The 12,183-nt window shown below is 67.7% G+C and overlaps 1 protein-coding gene across 1 annotated transcript in view; it reads right to left on the bottom strand.

Moving 5' to 3' along the window:
* Positions 1–12,183, bottom strand: part of LOC142077452 (nephrin-like) — a gene marked incomplete at its 5' end in the record, with an annotated part of 35,036 nt that overhangs the window by 5,096 nt on the left and 17,757 nt on the right. The window contains 9 exon segments of the mRNA XM_075139434.1: positions 395–554; positions 1,432–1,603; positions 2,816–2,967; positions 3,904–4,044; positions 5,156–5,296; positions 6,565–6,737; positions 8,611–8,740; positions 10,322–10,490; positions 11,463–11,587. Of these exon segments, the coding sequence (XP_074995535.1) occupies positions 395–554; positions 1,432–1,603; positions 2,816–2,967; positions 3,904–4,044; positions 5,156–5,296; positions 6,565–6,737; positions 8,611–8,740; positions 10,322–10,490; positions 11,463–11,587 (1,363 nt within the window).

The raw sequence follows: 12,183 nt of genomic DNA, 5'->3' as shown, positions 1-12,183 counted from the left end.
CCTGACTGGGTCCAGTTGGATCCAGTTTGGCCCAGTTGGGTCCGGTTGACCCCAGTTGACCCTGACTGGGTCCAGTTGGGTCCAGTTTGGCCCAGTTGGGTCTGGTTGACCCTGATTGGACCCTTTTGGGTCCAGTTTGGCCCAGTTGGGTGTGGTTGACCCCAGTTGACCCTGACTGGGTCCAGTTGGGTCCAGTTTGGCCCAGTTGGCCCCAGTTGATCCCAGTTGGCCCTGACTGGGTCCAGTTGGGTCCGGTTTGGCCCAGTTGGCCCCAGTTGACCCCAGTTGGCCCTGACTGGATCCAGTTGGGTCCGGTTTGGCCCAGTTGGCCCCAGTTGACCCCAGTTGGCCCTGACTGGATCCAGTTTGGCCCAGTTGGGCCCAGTTGAGGTACCTGGCCTCATCGGGCTGCAGGGCGTGGCCCCGATGCTCCCAGTGCAGCCACACCCCGGGCACGCCCTGGGCGCGGCACCGCAGCTGCGCCGTGTCCGCCCCATCAGGCACCAGCACCGGCACTGGCTCCGCCTCCGACTCCGCCTCCAGCTCGGGGCCATCTTGGGGGAGGGGTGGGGAGAGGGTGTCAGGGCTGGGATTGGCCGCCCAGGCATCCACCCCTGGCCTCAGCGTCCCTGTGATTGGCCCCCATTGGGTGGCCCCTCCCATAGATGTCCCCATAGGGTGGCCCCACCCATGGACATCCCCCATTGGCTGGCCCCTATTGGCTGTTCCCCATTGGGTGACCCCACCCATGGACATCCCCCATTGGCTGGCCCCTATTGGCTGTTCCCCATTGGGTGACCCCACCCATGGACATCTCCCATTGGCTGGCCCCTATTGGCTGTTCCCCATTGGCTGGCCCCACCCATGGACATCCCCCATTGGCTGGCCCCTATTGGCTGTCTCCCATTGGGTGGCCCCACCCATGGACATCCCCCATTGGCTGGCCCCTATTGGCTGTCTCCCATTGGGTGGCCCCACCCATGGACATCCTCCATTGGCTGGCCTCTATTGGCTGTCCCCTATTGGGTGACTCCATCCATGGACATCCCCCATTGGCTGTCCCTTATTGGCTGTCCCCTATTGGGTAGCCCCTCCCATAAAGGTCCCCCATTGGGTGGCCCCACCCATGGACAACCCCCATTGGATGACCCCACCCATGGACAACCCCCATTGGGTGACCCCACCCATGGACATCCCCCATTGGCTGGCTTCCCATTAGTTGTCTGTCCCCGCCCCGCCCCCTTATATTTCCACCTCCCTCATTGGCTATGTCCGGCCCTGCCCCCTTATATTTCCACCTCCCTCATTGGCTACGTCCCGCCCCGCCCCCTTATATTTCCACCTCCCTCATTGGCTACATCCCGCCCCGCCCCCTTATATTTCCACCTCCCTCATTGGCTATGTCCGGCCCCGCCCCCCGGGGTCACGTACAGCGAATGACGAGGCGGACGATGGCGCGGGCGGGGGGGGGCACCCCGGTCTCCACCCGACACTCGTAGGGTCCCCCCAGTTCCCGCCGCGCCCCCCGCACCCACAGGCGCCCCACGGGGAGCCCCCCCTCGGGGTGCAGCTCCGCCGGGAGCCCCTCGGCCAGCGGCCCCGCCTCCGCCTGGGGGACGGGGACAGTGTCACCCCCCCCGTGTCCCCATGTCCCCAATGTCCCCCCATGTCCCCTCAATGTCCCCCCAATGTCCCCCCATCCCCAATGTCCCCCCAATGTCCCCATGTCCCCAATGTCCCCCCATGTCCCCAATCTCCCCCCATGTCCCCAACGTCCCCCCATGTCCCCCCAATGTCCCCCCAGTGTCCCCCCCATGTCCCCATGTCCCCAATGTCCCCCATGTCCCCCCATGTGCCCAATGTCCCCCCATGTCCCCGTGTCCCCAATGTCCCCCCATGTGCCTAATGTCCCCCACGTCCCCATGTCCCTGTGTCCCCAATGTCCCCCCACGTCCCCAATGTCCCCCCATGTCCCCAATGTCCCCCCACGTCCCCATGTCCCTGTGTCCCCAATGTCCCCCCATGTCCCCGTGTCCCCAATGTCCCCCCATATCCCCAATGTCCCCCCATGTCCCCACGTCCCCAATGTCCCCCTATCCCCTAATGTCCCCAATGTCCCCCAGTGTCCCCAATGTCCCCTCATGTCCCCACCCCCCCAATGTCCCCCATGTCCCCCCTGTGTCCCCACGTCCCCAATGTCCCCAATGTCCCCCAATGTCCCCCCATGTCCCCACGTCCCCAATGTCCCCAATGTCCCCCCGTGTCCCCATGTCCCCAATGTCCCCCCATCCCCCAATGTCCCCAATGTCCCCCCATGTCCCCCCATGTCCCCACGTCCCCAATGTCCCCCCATGTCCCCAATGTCCCCCCAGGTCCCCAATGTCCCCCCATGGCCCCAATGTCCCCCCACGTCCCCACGTCCCCAATGTCCCCCCATATCCCCAATGTCCCCCCATGTCCCCCCATGTCCCCCCATGTCCCCCTATCCCCTAATGTCCCCAATGTCCCCCAGTGTCCCCAATGTCCCCCAATGTCCCCCCATGTCCCCACGCCCCCAATGTCCCCCATGTCCCCCCTGTGTCCCCACGTCCCCAATGTCCCCCAATGTCCCCAATGTCCCCCATGTCCCCCCGTGTCCCCACCCCCCCAATGTCCCCAATGTCCCCCATGTCCCCCCGTGTCCCCACCCCCCCAATGTCCCCCAATGTCCCCCCATGTCCCCATGTCCCCAATGTCCCCCAATGTCTCCAATGTCCCCCCATGTCCCCACCCCCCCAATGTCCCCCATGTCCCCAGTGTCCCCCCGTGTCCCCACCAGGCGTCCCCAGCGCAGGCTCCCCGGGGGCAGGGGGCTGCCTTCGGCCTCGCACACCAGCTCCGCGCTGTCACCCTCGTCCACCACCACCGGGTCCAGCACCCGCACGATGGCCGGGGGGTCTGGGTGGGGGTCAGAGGTCAGGGTGGGTGCTGGGGAGGGGGGTCGAGGTCAAAGGTCAAGGTTGGGGGGGGGACAGGCAAAGGGATGGTATGGGGTTATAGGGTGCTATAGGGGGCGATAGGGTGCGGGGGGGTGCTATGGGGGTCGTGGGTGCTGTGGGGTGGTCTAAGGTGCTATAGGGTGCTATAGGGTGCTGTGGGGTGCAGTGGGGTGCTATGGGTGCCATGGGGTGGTCTAAGGTGCTATAGGGTGCTATAGGGTGCTATAGGGTGCAGTGGGGTGCTATAGGGTGCCGTGGGGTGGTCTAAGGTGCTATAGGGTGCTATAGGGTGCCATGGGGTGGTCTAAGGTGCTATAGGGTGCTATAGGGTGCTGTGGGGTGCTATGGGTGTCATGGGGTGGTCTAAGGTGCTATAGGGTGCTATAGGGTGCTATAGGGTGCAGTGGGGTGCTATGGGTGTCATGGGGTGGTCTAAGGTGCTATAGGGTGCCATAGGGAGCCATAGGGTGCTATGGGGTGCCATAGGGTGCCATAGGGAGCCATAGGGTGCCCTGGGGTGCTATAGGGCGCCATAGGGAGCCATAGGGAGCCATAGGGTGCCCTGGGGTGCTATAGGGTGCCATAGGGAGCCATAGGGTGCTATGGGGTGCCATGGGGTGCTATGGGGTGCCATAGGGAGCCATAGGGTGCCATAGGGAGCCATAGGGTGCTATGGGGTGCCATAGGGTGCCCTGGGGTGCTATAGGGTGTCATAGGGAGCCATAGGGAGCCATAGGGTGCTATGGGGTGCCATAGGGTGCTATAGGGTGCCATAGGGAGCCATAGGGTGCTACGGGGTGCCATAGGGTGCTATGGGGTGCCATAGGGTGCCATAGGGAGCCATAGGGAGCCATAGGGTGCCATAGGGAGCCATAGGGAGCCATAGGGTGCTATAGGGTGCCATAGGGAGCCATAGGGTGCTGACAGTGGACGAGGAGGGTGAGGTGGGTGCTGGCCGTCCCCTCGGCGTTGCGGCACCGCACCCCGTAGGTGCCGGCGTCCCCCCGGGTGACGTTGCCGATCTCCAGGGCCCCCCCCTCCGCCAGCCGGTGACGGGGGGACCCCTCTGCGGGGGCAGAGGTCAGAGGTCAGGGGGCGGGGACCCCCCCCCCCGGGACCCCCTGAGTCTGCGGGGGGGGTATAGACCCCTCCCAGTGCTCCCAGTAACTCCATAGTCCCTTCCCAGTATCTCCCAGTGCCTCCGAGTAACCCTATAGGCCCTTCCCAGTGTCTCCCAGTGCTACCAGTAACCCCAATGACCCCTCCCAGTGCTCCCAGTAACTCCATAGACCCTTCCCAGTATCTCCCAGTGCCTCCTAGTAACCCTATAGGCCCTTCCCAGTGTCTCCCAGTGCTACCAGTAACCCCAATGACCCCTCCCAGTGCTCCCAGTAACTCCATAGACCCTTCCCAGTATCTCCCAGTGCCTCCGAGTAACCCTATAGGCCCTTCCCAGTGTCTCCCAGTGCTACCAGTAACCCCAATGACCCCTCCCAGTGCTCCCAGTAACTCCATAGTCCCTTCCCAGTATCTCCCAGTGCCTCCGAGTAAACCTATAGGCCCTTCCCAGTGTCTCCCAGTGCCTCCTAGTAACCCTACAGGCCCTTCCCAGTGTCTCCCAGTGCTACCAGTAACCCCAATGACTACTCCCAGTACTCCCAGTAACTCCATAGACCCTTCCTAGTGTCTCCTAGTACATCCCAGCGCTCCCAGTAACCCCATAGCCCCCACCCAGTGCCTCCCAGCACCTCCATAATGCCTCCAAATCCCCTCTCAGTGTCTCCCAGTGGCCCCAGCTCTCCCTCCCAGTGCTCCCAGTAATCCCATAGCCCCCTCCCAATACCTCTCAGTACCTCCCAGTGCTTCCTAGTACCTCCCAGTGCCTCCCAGTAATCCCATAGCCCCCTCCCAATACCTCCCAGTACCTCTCAGTGCCTCTAAATCCTCCACCAGTGCTTCCCAGTAACCCCCTAGCCCCCTCCCAGTGCTTCCCAGTGCCTCCAGTGCCTCCCAGTAACCCCCTAGCCCCCTCCCAGTGCCTCCCAGCGCCTCCCAGTAACCCCCTAGCCCCTCCCAGTGCCTGCCAGCACCTCCATAATGCCTCCAGATCCCCTCTCAATGGCTCCCAGTGGCCCCAGCTCCCCCTCCCAGTGCTTCCCAGTGCTCCCAGTACGCACCGGGCAGGAGGGCGCGGCCGGCCAGGCTCCAGGCGCAGCTCTCCACGGGGGGGTGGGCGAGGACGGCGAGGGGCAGCCGCACCCCCCCGTGCTCCCGCGCCACCACCAGCGCCCCCGCCCCCGCCGAGAACTGGGGGGCATCTGGGGGGGGCGGCTCCCAGTAACCCCACAGACCCCTCCCAGTACCTCCCAGTAACCCCCAGAAACCCCATAGACACCTCCCAGTGCCTTCCAGTAACCCCTAGTGCCTTTGCAGTGCTATCCCAGTGCTCCCAGTAGCCCTCAAGAACCCCACAGAGCCTTCCCAGTGCCTCCCAGTAAGCTCCAGTAAGGCCACAGACCCCTCCAGTGCTTCCCAGTAACCCCCAGAAACCCCATAGACACCTCCCAGTGCCTTCCAGTAACCCCCAGTGCCCTTGTAGTGCTATCCCAGTGCTCCCAGTAGCCCCCAGGAACCCCACAGAGCCTTCCCAGTGCCTCCCAGTAAGCTCCAGTAAGCCCACAGACCCCTCCAGTGCCTCCCACTAACCCCCAGAAACCCCACAGACACCTCCCAGTGCCTTCCAGTAACCCCCAGTGCCCTTGTAGTGCCATCCCAGTGCTCCCAGTAACACCCAGGAACCCCACAAAGCCCTCCCAGTGCTTCCAGGAACCCCACAGAGCCCTCCCAGTGCCTCCCAGTAAGCTCCAGTAAGCCCACAGAGCCCTTCCAGTGCCTCCCAGTAACCCCCAGTGCCCTTGTAGTGCCATCCCAGTGCTCCCAGCAACCCCCAGGAACCCCACAGACACCTCCCAGTGCTCCCAGTAACCCTCAGGAACCCCACAGACCCCTCCCAGTACCTCCCAGTCCCACCCAATACCCCCCCCGTCCCCGCCCAGTCCTTTCCCAGTCCATCCCAGTCCATCCCAATACATCCCAGTCCCCTCCCAGTCCCTCCCAGTATGTCCCAATCCCCTCCCAGTCCCTCCCAGTCTCTCCCAGTCCCCTCCCAGTATATCCCAATCCCTCCCAGACCCTTCCCAGTCCCTCCCAGTCCCCACCCAGCCCCTCCCAGTATATCCCAGTCCCCTCCCAGTATATCCCAGTCCCTCCCAGACCCTTCCCCATCCCTCCCAGTCCATCCCAGTCCCTCCCAGTCCCCACCCAGCCCCTCCCAGTATATCCCAGTCCCCCCCAGTCCCCTCCCAGTATATCCCAGTCTGCTCCCAGTATATCCCAGTCCCTCCCAGTCCCCTCCCACTCCCTCCCAGTCCCCACCCAGCCCCTCCCAGTATATCCCAGTCCCCCCCAGTCCCCTCCCAGTATATCCCAGTCCCTCCCAGACCCTTCCCAGTCCCCCCCAGTCCCCTCCCAGTATATCCCAGTCCCTCCCAGTCCCCTCCCAGTCCCCTCCCAGTCCCCCACTCACGCCGCACGAGGAGGTGGTGGGCGGCGCTGACGGCCACGCCCAGGGCGGGGCTGGTGGCCTCGCAGGTGAGGCGCTGGCCCTGGTCCCCCAGGGTCACCTGCAGGCGCAGGCGGGACCCGGCCGTCACCCCCCCGAAGGGCCCCGGCGACGGGGGGAGGGGCTCGCCCGGCACCCTGGGGAGACGGGGAGACGGGGGGTGACGTGGGGACAGGGGGACACGGGGGGACACGGGGACACGGGGGGTGACGTGGGGACAGGGGGACACGGGGGGACACGGGGACACGGGGGGACACGGGGGTGACGTGGGGAGAGGGGGACACGGGGGGACACGGGGAGACGGGGGGTGACGTGGGGACAGGGGGACACGGGGGTGACGTGGGGACAGGGGGACACGGGGGGACACGGGGACGGGGGGGACACGGGGACACGGGGGGTGACGTGGGGACAGGGGGACAGGGGGACACGGGGGTGATGTGGGGACAGGGGGACACGGGGGGACATGGGGAGACGGGGGGTGACGTGGGGACAGGGGGGGACACGGGGACACGGGGAGATGGGGGATGTGGGGGGATGTGGGGACACGGGGGTGACAGGGGGACATGGGGACATGGGGGGACACGGGGACACGGGGGGTGACGTGGGGACAGGGGGACACGGGGGGACATGGGGACGGGGGGGGACATGGGGAGACGGGGGGTGACGTGGGGACAGGGGGACACGGGGGGACACGGGGACGGGGGGGACACGGGGACACGGGGGGTGACGTGGGGACAGGGGGACATGGGGGGACACGGGGAGACGGGGGTGACATGGGGACATGGGGGATGTGGGGACACAGGGGTGACATGGGGACAGGGGGACACGGGGGGACATGGGGAGACGGGGGGTGACGTGGGGACAGGGGGACACGGGGGGACGGGGGGACATGGGGGGACACGGGGACACGGGGGGTGACGTGGGGACATGGGGGATGTGGGGACACAGGGGTGACGTGGGGACAGGGGGACACGGGGGGACATGGGGAGACGGGGGATGTGGGGGGATGTGGGGACACGGGGGTGACAGGGGGACATGGGGACATGGGGGGACACGGGGACACGGGGGGTGACGTGGGGACAGGGGGACACGGGGGGACATGGGGACGGGGGGGACATGGGGACACGGGGGGTGACGTGGGGACAGGGGGGGACACGGGGACATGGGGGGTGACATGGGGACAGGGGGACACAGGGGGACACGGGGAGATGGGGGATGTGGGGGGATGTGGGGACACGGGGGTGACATGGGGACATGGGGGACGTGGGGACATGGGGACATGGGGGGACACGGGGACACGGGGGGTGACGTGGGGACACGGGGGGTGACGTGGGGACAGGGGGACACGGGGAGATGGGGGTGACGTGGGGACATGGGGGATGTGGGGACACAGGGGTGACAGGGGGACATGGGGGGACACAGGGGGACATGGGGGGACATGGGGGACACGGGGGACGGGGGTGACGTGGGGACAGGGGGACACGGGGGGACACGGGGGTGACGTGGGGACAGGGGGACACGGGGGGACGGGGACAGGGGGACACAGGGGGATGTGGGGACATGGGGGGACAGAGGGGGACACGGGGACATGGGGGGACAGGGGGACACAGGGGTGACGGGAGGACAGGGGGACACGGGGGGACAGGGGGACACGGAGACACGGGGGTGACGTGGGGACACGGGGGGACATGGGGCGACACAGGGACATGGGGATGTGGGAGGACAAGGGGACACGGGGACATGGGGACACGGGGGGTGACAGGGGGACACGGGGACACGGGGGACGTGGGGACACGGGGGGACACGGGGACACGGGGGGACAGGGGGACATGGGGGACATTGGGGACATTGGGGACATTGGGGACATGGGGACACGGGGACACGGGGGGACATTGGGGACATTGGGGACGTGGGGACACGGGGGGACACGGGGATGGGGGGACGTGGGGGGATGTGGGGGACACGGGGGGACGTGGGGGTGACAGGGGGTGACAGGGGGAGGTGACGCACGGGTGGCCGTGGCGGTGCCAGCGCAGGGCGGGGGCGGGGTGGGCGGGGCCGGCCAGGCAGGTCAGCAGCAGGGCGTGGCCGGGCCGCACCTCCCGGGGTGTGGCCGTGATGGCCACCGAGAGGGGCGGGACTGGGGACACCGGGGGGGGGTCACGGGTGGGCACGGGGGTGCTGGCACCCTCACCCCGGGGGCACCCAATGGGGGCTTCACCCCATGGCCACCTGCACCCCATGGCCACCCCATGGCCACCAGCACCCAATGGCCACCAGCACCCACAGCCACCCCATGGCCACCACCACCCCATGGCCACCAGCACCCCATGACCACCCAATGGCCACCAGCACCCAATGGCCACCACCACCCCAGGGCAGCCCCATGGCCACCATCACCCCATGGCCACCACCACCCCATGGCCACCCCATGGCCACCAGCACCCAATGGCCACCAGCACCCCATGGCCACCCTGTGGCCACCAGCACCCAATGGCCACCACCACCTCACGGCCACCAGCACCCCATGGCCACCCATGGCCACCCTGTGGCCACCAGCACCCAATGGCCACCACCACCCCATCGCAACCCCATGGCCACCAGCACCCCACGGCCACCAGCACCCAATGGCCACCACCACCCCACAGCAACCCCATGGCCACCAGCACCCCATGGCCACCAGCACCCCATGGCCACCCATGGCCACCAGCACCCAATGGCCACCACCACCCCATCGCAACCCCATGGCCACCACCACCCCATGGCCACCAGCACCAAATGGCCACCCCATGGCCACCAGCATCCCATGGCCACCCATGGCCACCCCGTGGCCACCACCACCCAATGGCCACCACCACCCCATGGCAACCCCGTGGCCACCACCACCCAATGGCCACCACCACCCCATGGCAACCCCATGGCCACCAACACCCAATGGCCACCAGCACCCAATGGCCACCACCACCCCGCGGCAACCCCATGGCCACCAGTACCCCATGGCCACCAGCACCCCATGGCCACCCCATGGCCACCCATGGCCACCAGCACCCAATGGCCACCACCACCCCACGGCAACCCCATGGCCACCAGCGCCCCATGGCCACCAGCACCCCATGGCCACCCATGGCCACCCTGTGGCCACCAGCACCCAATGGCCACCACCACCCCATGGCAACCCCATGGCCACCACCACCCCATGGCCACCAGCACCCCATGGCCACCCATGGCCACCCGCACCCAATGGCCACCACCACCCCATGGCCACCAGCACCCAATGGCCACCCCATGGCCACCAGCATCCCATGGCCACCCATGGCCACCCCGTGGCCACCACCACCCAATGGCCACCACCACCCCATGGCAACCCCATGGCCACCAGCACCCCATGGCCACCACCACCCAATGGCCACCACCACCCCACGGCAACCCCATGGCCACCAGCACCCCATGGCCACCAGCACCCAATGGCCACCAGCACCCAATGGCCACCACCACCCCACAGCAACCCCATGGCCACCAGCACCCAATGGCCACCACCACCCCATGGCAACCCCATGGCCAACAGCACCCAATGGCCACCACCACCCCATGGCCACCCCATGGCCACCAGCACCCAATGGCCACCACCACCCCATGGCCACCCCATGGCCACCACCACCCCATGGCCACCACCACCCCATGGCCACCCCCCCCACCCCCCCCCGCCCCCTCCCCCGCTCACAGAGGACGCGGAGGCGGGTGCTGGCGCTGAGGGCGGGGCCCCGGGGGTCCCCGGCGGCCTCGCAGCGATAGGTGGCCCCGTTGTCACTGGGTGTCACCGTCACCACCAGCTCCCGCCAGACCACCGGACCCCCGGAGACCTGGGTGCCCTCCTTCAGCGGGCGCCCCTCCTGTGGGTGGGGGGCACCCAGGGGTGGGGGGGGGTCTCGGACACCCGGGTGCCCCTTGGGGGGGGGGTCTGGGGGGGGGTCCTGGACACCAGGGTCCCTCAGGGTGGGTGGGGGGTCTGGGTGGGGGTCCCGGAGACCTGGGTGCCCTCCTTCAGCGGGCGCCCCTCCTGTGGGTGGGGGGCACCCAGGGGTGGGGGGGGGTCCCGGACACCCGGGTGCCTCTGGGGGGGGGTGTCTGGGTGGGGGTCCCCGAGATCTGGGTGCCTCGGGGGGGGGGGGGGGTCTGGGTGGGGGTCCCAGACACCAGGGTCCCTCGGGGTGGGGGTGGGTGGGGGTGTGGGTGGGGGTGGGTGGGGTTTGGGTGGGGGTCCCAGACACCAGGGTCCCTCAAGGTGGGGTTGGGTGGGGGTCTGGGTGGGGGTCCCGGACACCAGGGTGCCTTGGGGTGGGTGGGGTCTGGGTGGGGGTCCCGGACACCTGGGTCCCTCAGGGTGGGGGGTGTAGGTGGGGGTCCCGGACACCCAAGTTTCTCAGGGTGGGTGGTCCCGGACACCAGGGTCCCTCGGGGTGGGGGTCTCGGTGGGGGTGGGGGGTGTGGGTGGGGGTCCCGGACACCAGAGTCCCTCAGGGTGGGTGGGGGTCTGGGTGGGGGTGGGGGTCCCGGACACCAGGGTCCCTCGGGGTGGGGGTGGGTGGGGGTCTGGGTGAGGGTCCCAGACACCTGAGTCCCTGAGGGTGGGGGTCTCGGTGGGGGTGGGGGCGTGGGTGGGGGTCCCAGACCCCAGGGTCCCTCGGGGTGGGTGGGGGTCTGGGTGGGGGTCCCGGACACCAGGGTCCCTGAGGGTGGGGGTCTCGGTGGGGGTGGGGGGTGTGGGTGGGGGTCCCGGACACCAGGGTCCCTCGGGGTGGGGGTGGGTGGGGGTGTGGGTGGGGGTCCCGGCCACCTGAGACCCTGAGGGTGGGGGTCCCCACCTTGGTCCAGGTGAGGCGGGGGGGGGGGTGCCCCCCCCGGGCGTGGCACCCCAGGCGCAGGCGCTCCCCCACCCGGAAGGTGGCGTTGGGGGGAGGGGTCTCCAGCCAGAGCTGCTGGGGGGGGTCTGAGGAGGGCGGGGCAAGAGGGGGTGGGTGGGGCTACAGCAGGCCACGCCCCATCCCCAGCCACGCCCCATCCCCAGCCACGCCCCTTCCAGCTCCAGGATGGACCAGTTCGGACAGCCCAGCCTCCACCAGTATGGACCAGTGCCTCCCTCCAGGCCCTCCCAGTATATGGCAGTGCCCTCCCAGTCCCCTTCAGTCCTTCCCAGTGCCTCCCAGTCCCCTCCCAGTGCCTCCCAGTCTCTCCCAGTCCCCTCCCAGCGCCTCCCAGTCCCCTCCCAGTGCCTCCCAGTCACCTCCCAGTGCCTCCCAGTCCCCTCCAGTGCCCTCCCAGTACATCCCAGTCCCCTCCTAGTCCCCGCCTAGTACATCCCAGTACATCTCAATCCCTCCCAGTACATCCCAGTCCCCCCCCAGTGCCCCCCAATCCTTTCCCTGTCCCTTTCAGTCCCTTCCAGTCCCCTCCCAGTGCCCCCCAATCCCTTCCCAGTCCCTCCCCAGTATCCTCCCAATCTGTCTCACTCCTCTCCAATCCCTTCCCAGTGCTCTCCCAGTGTCTCCCAGTCCCTCCCTGTCCCCTCCAGAGCTCCCAGTCCCT

This window comes from Calonectris borealis, unplaced genomic scaffold (genome assembly GCF_964195595.1).
Source record: "Calonectris borealis unplaced genomic scaffold, bCalBor7.hap1.2 HAP1_SCAFFOLD_256, whole genome shotgun sequence".
Taxonomy (NCBI): Eukaryota; Metazoa; Chordata; class Aves; order Procellariiformes; family Procellariidae; genus Calonectris; species Calonectris borealis.
Note: the sequence above shows the minus strand (reverse complement) of the source record. Positions and strands in the feature narration are given on the sequence as shown.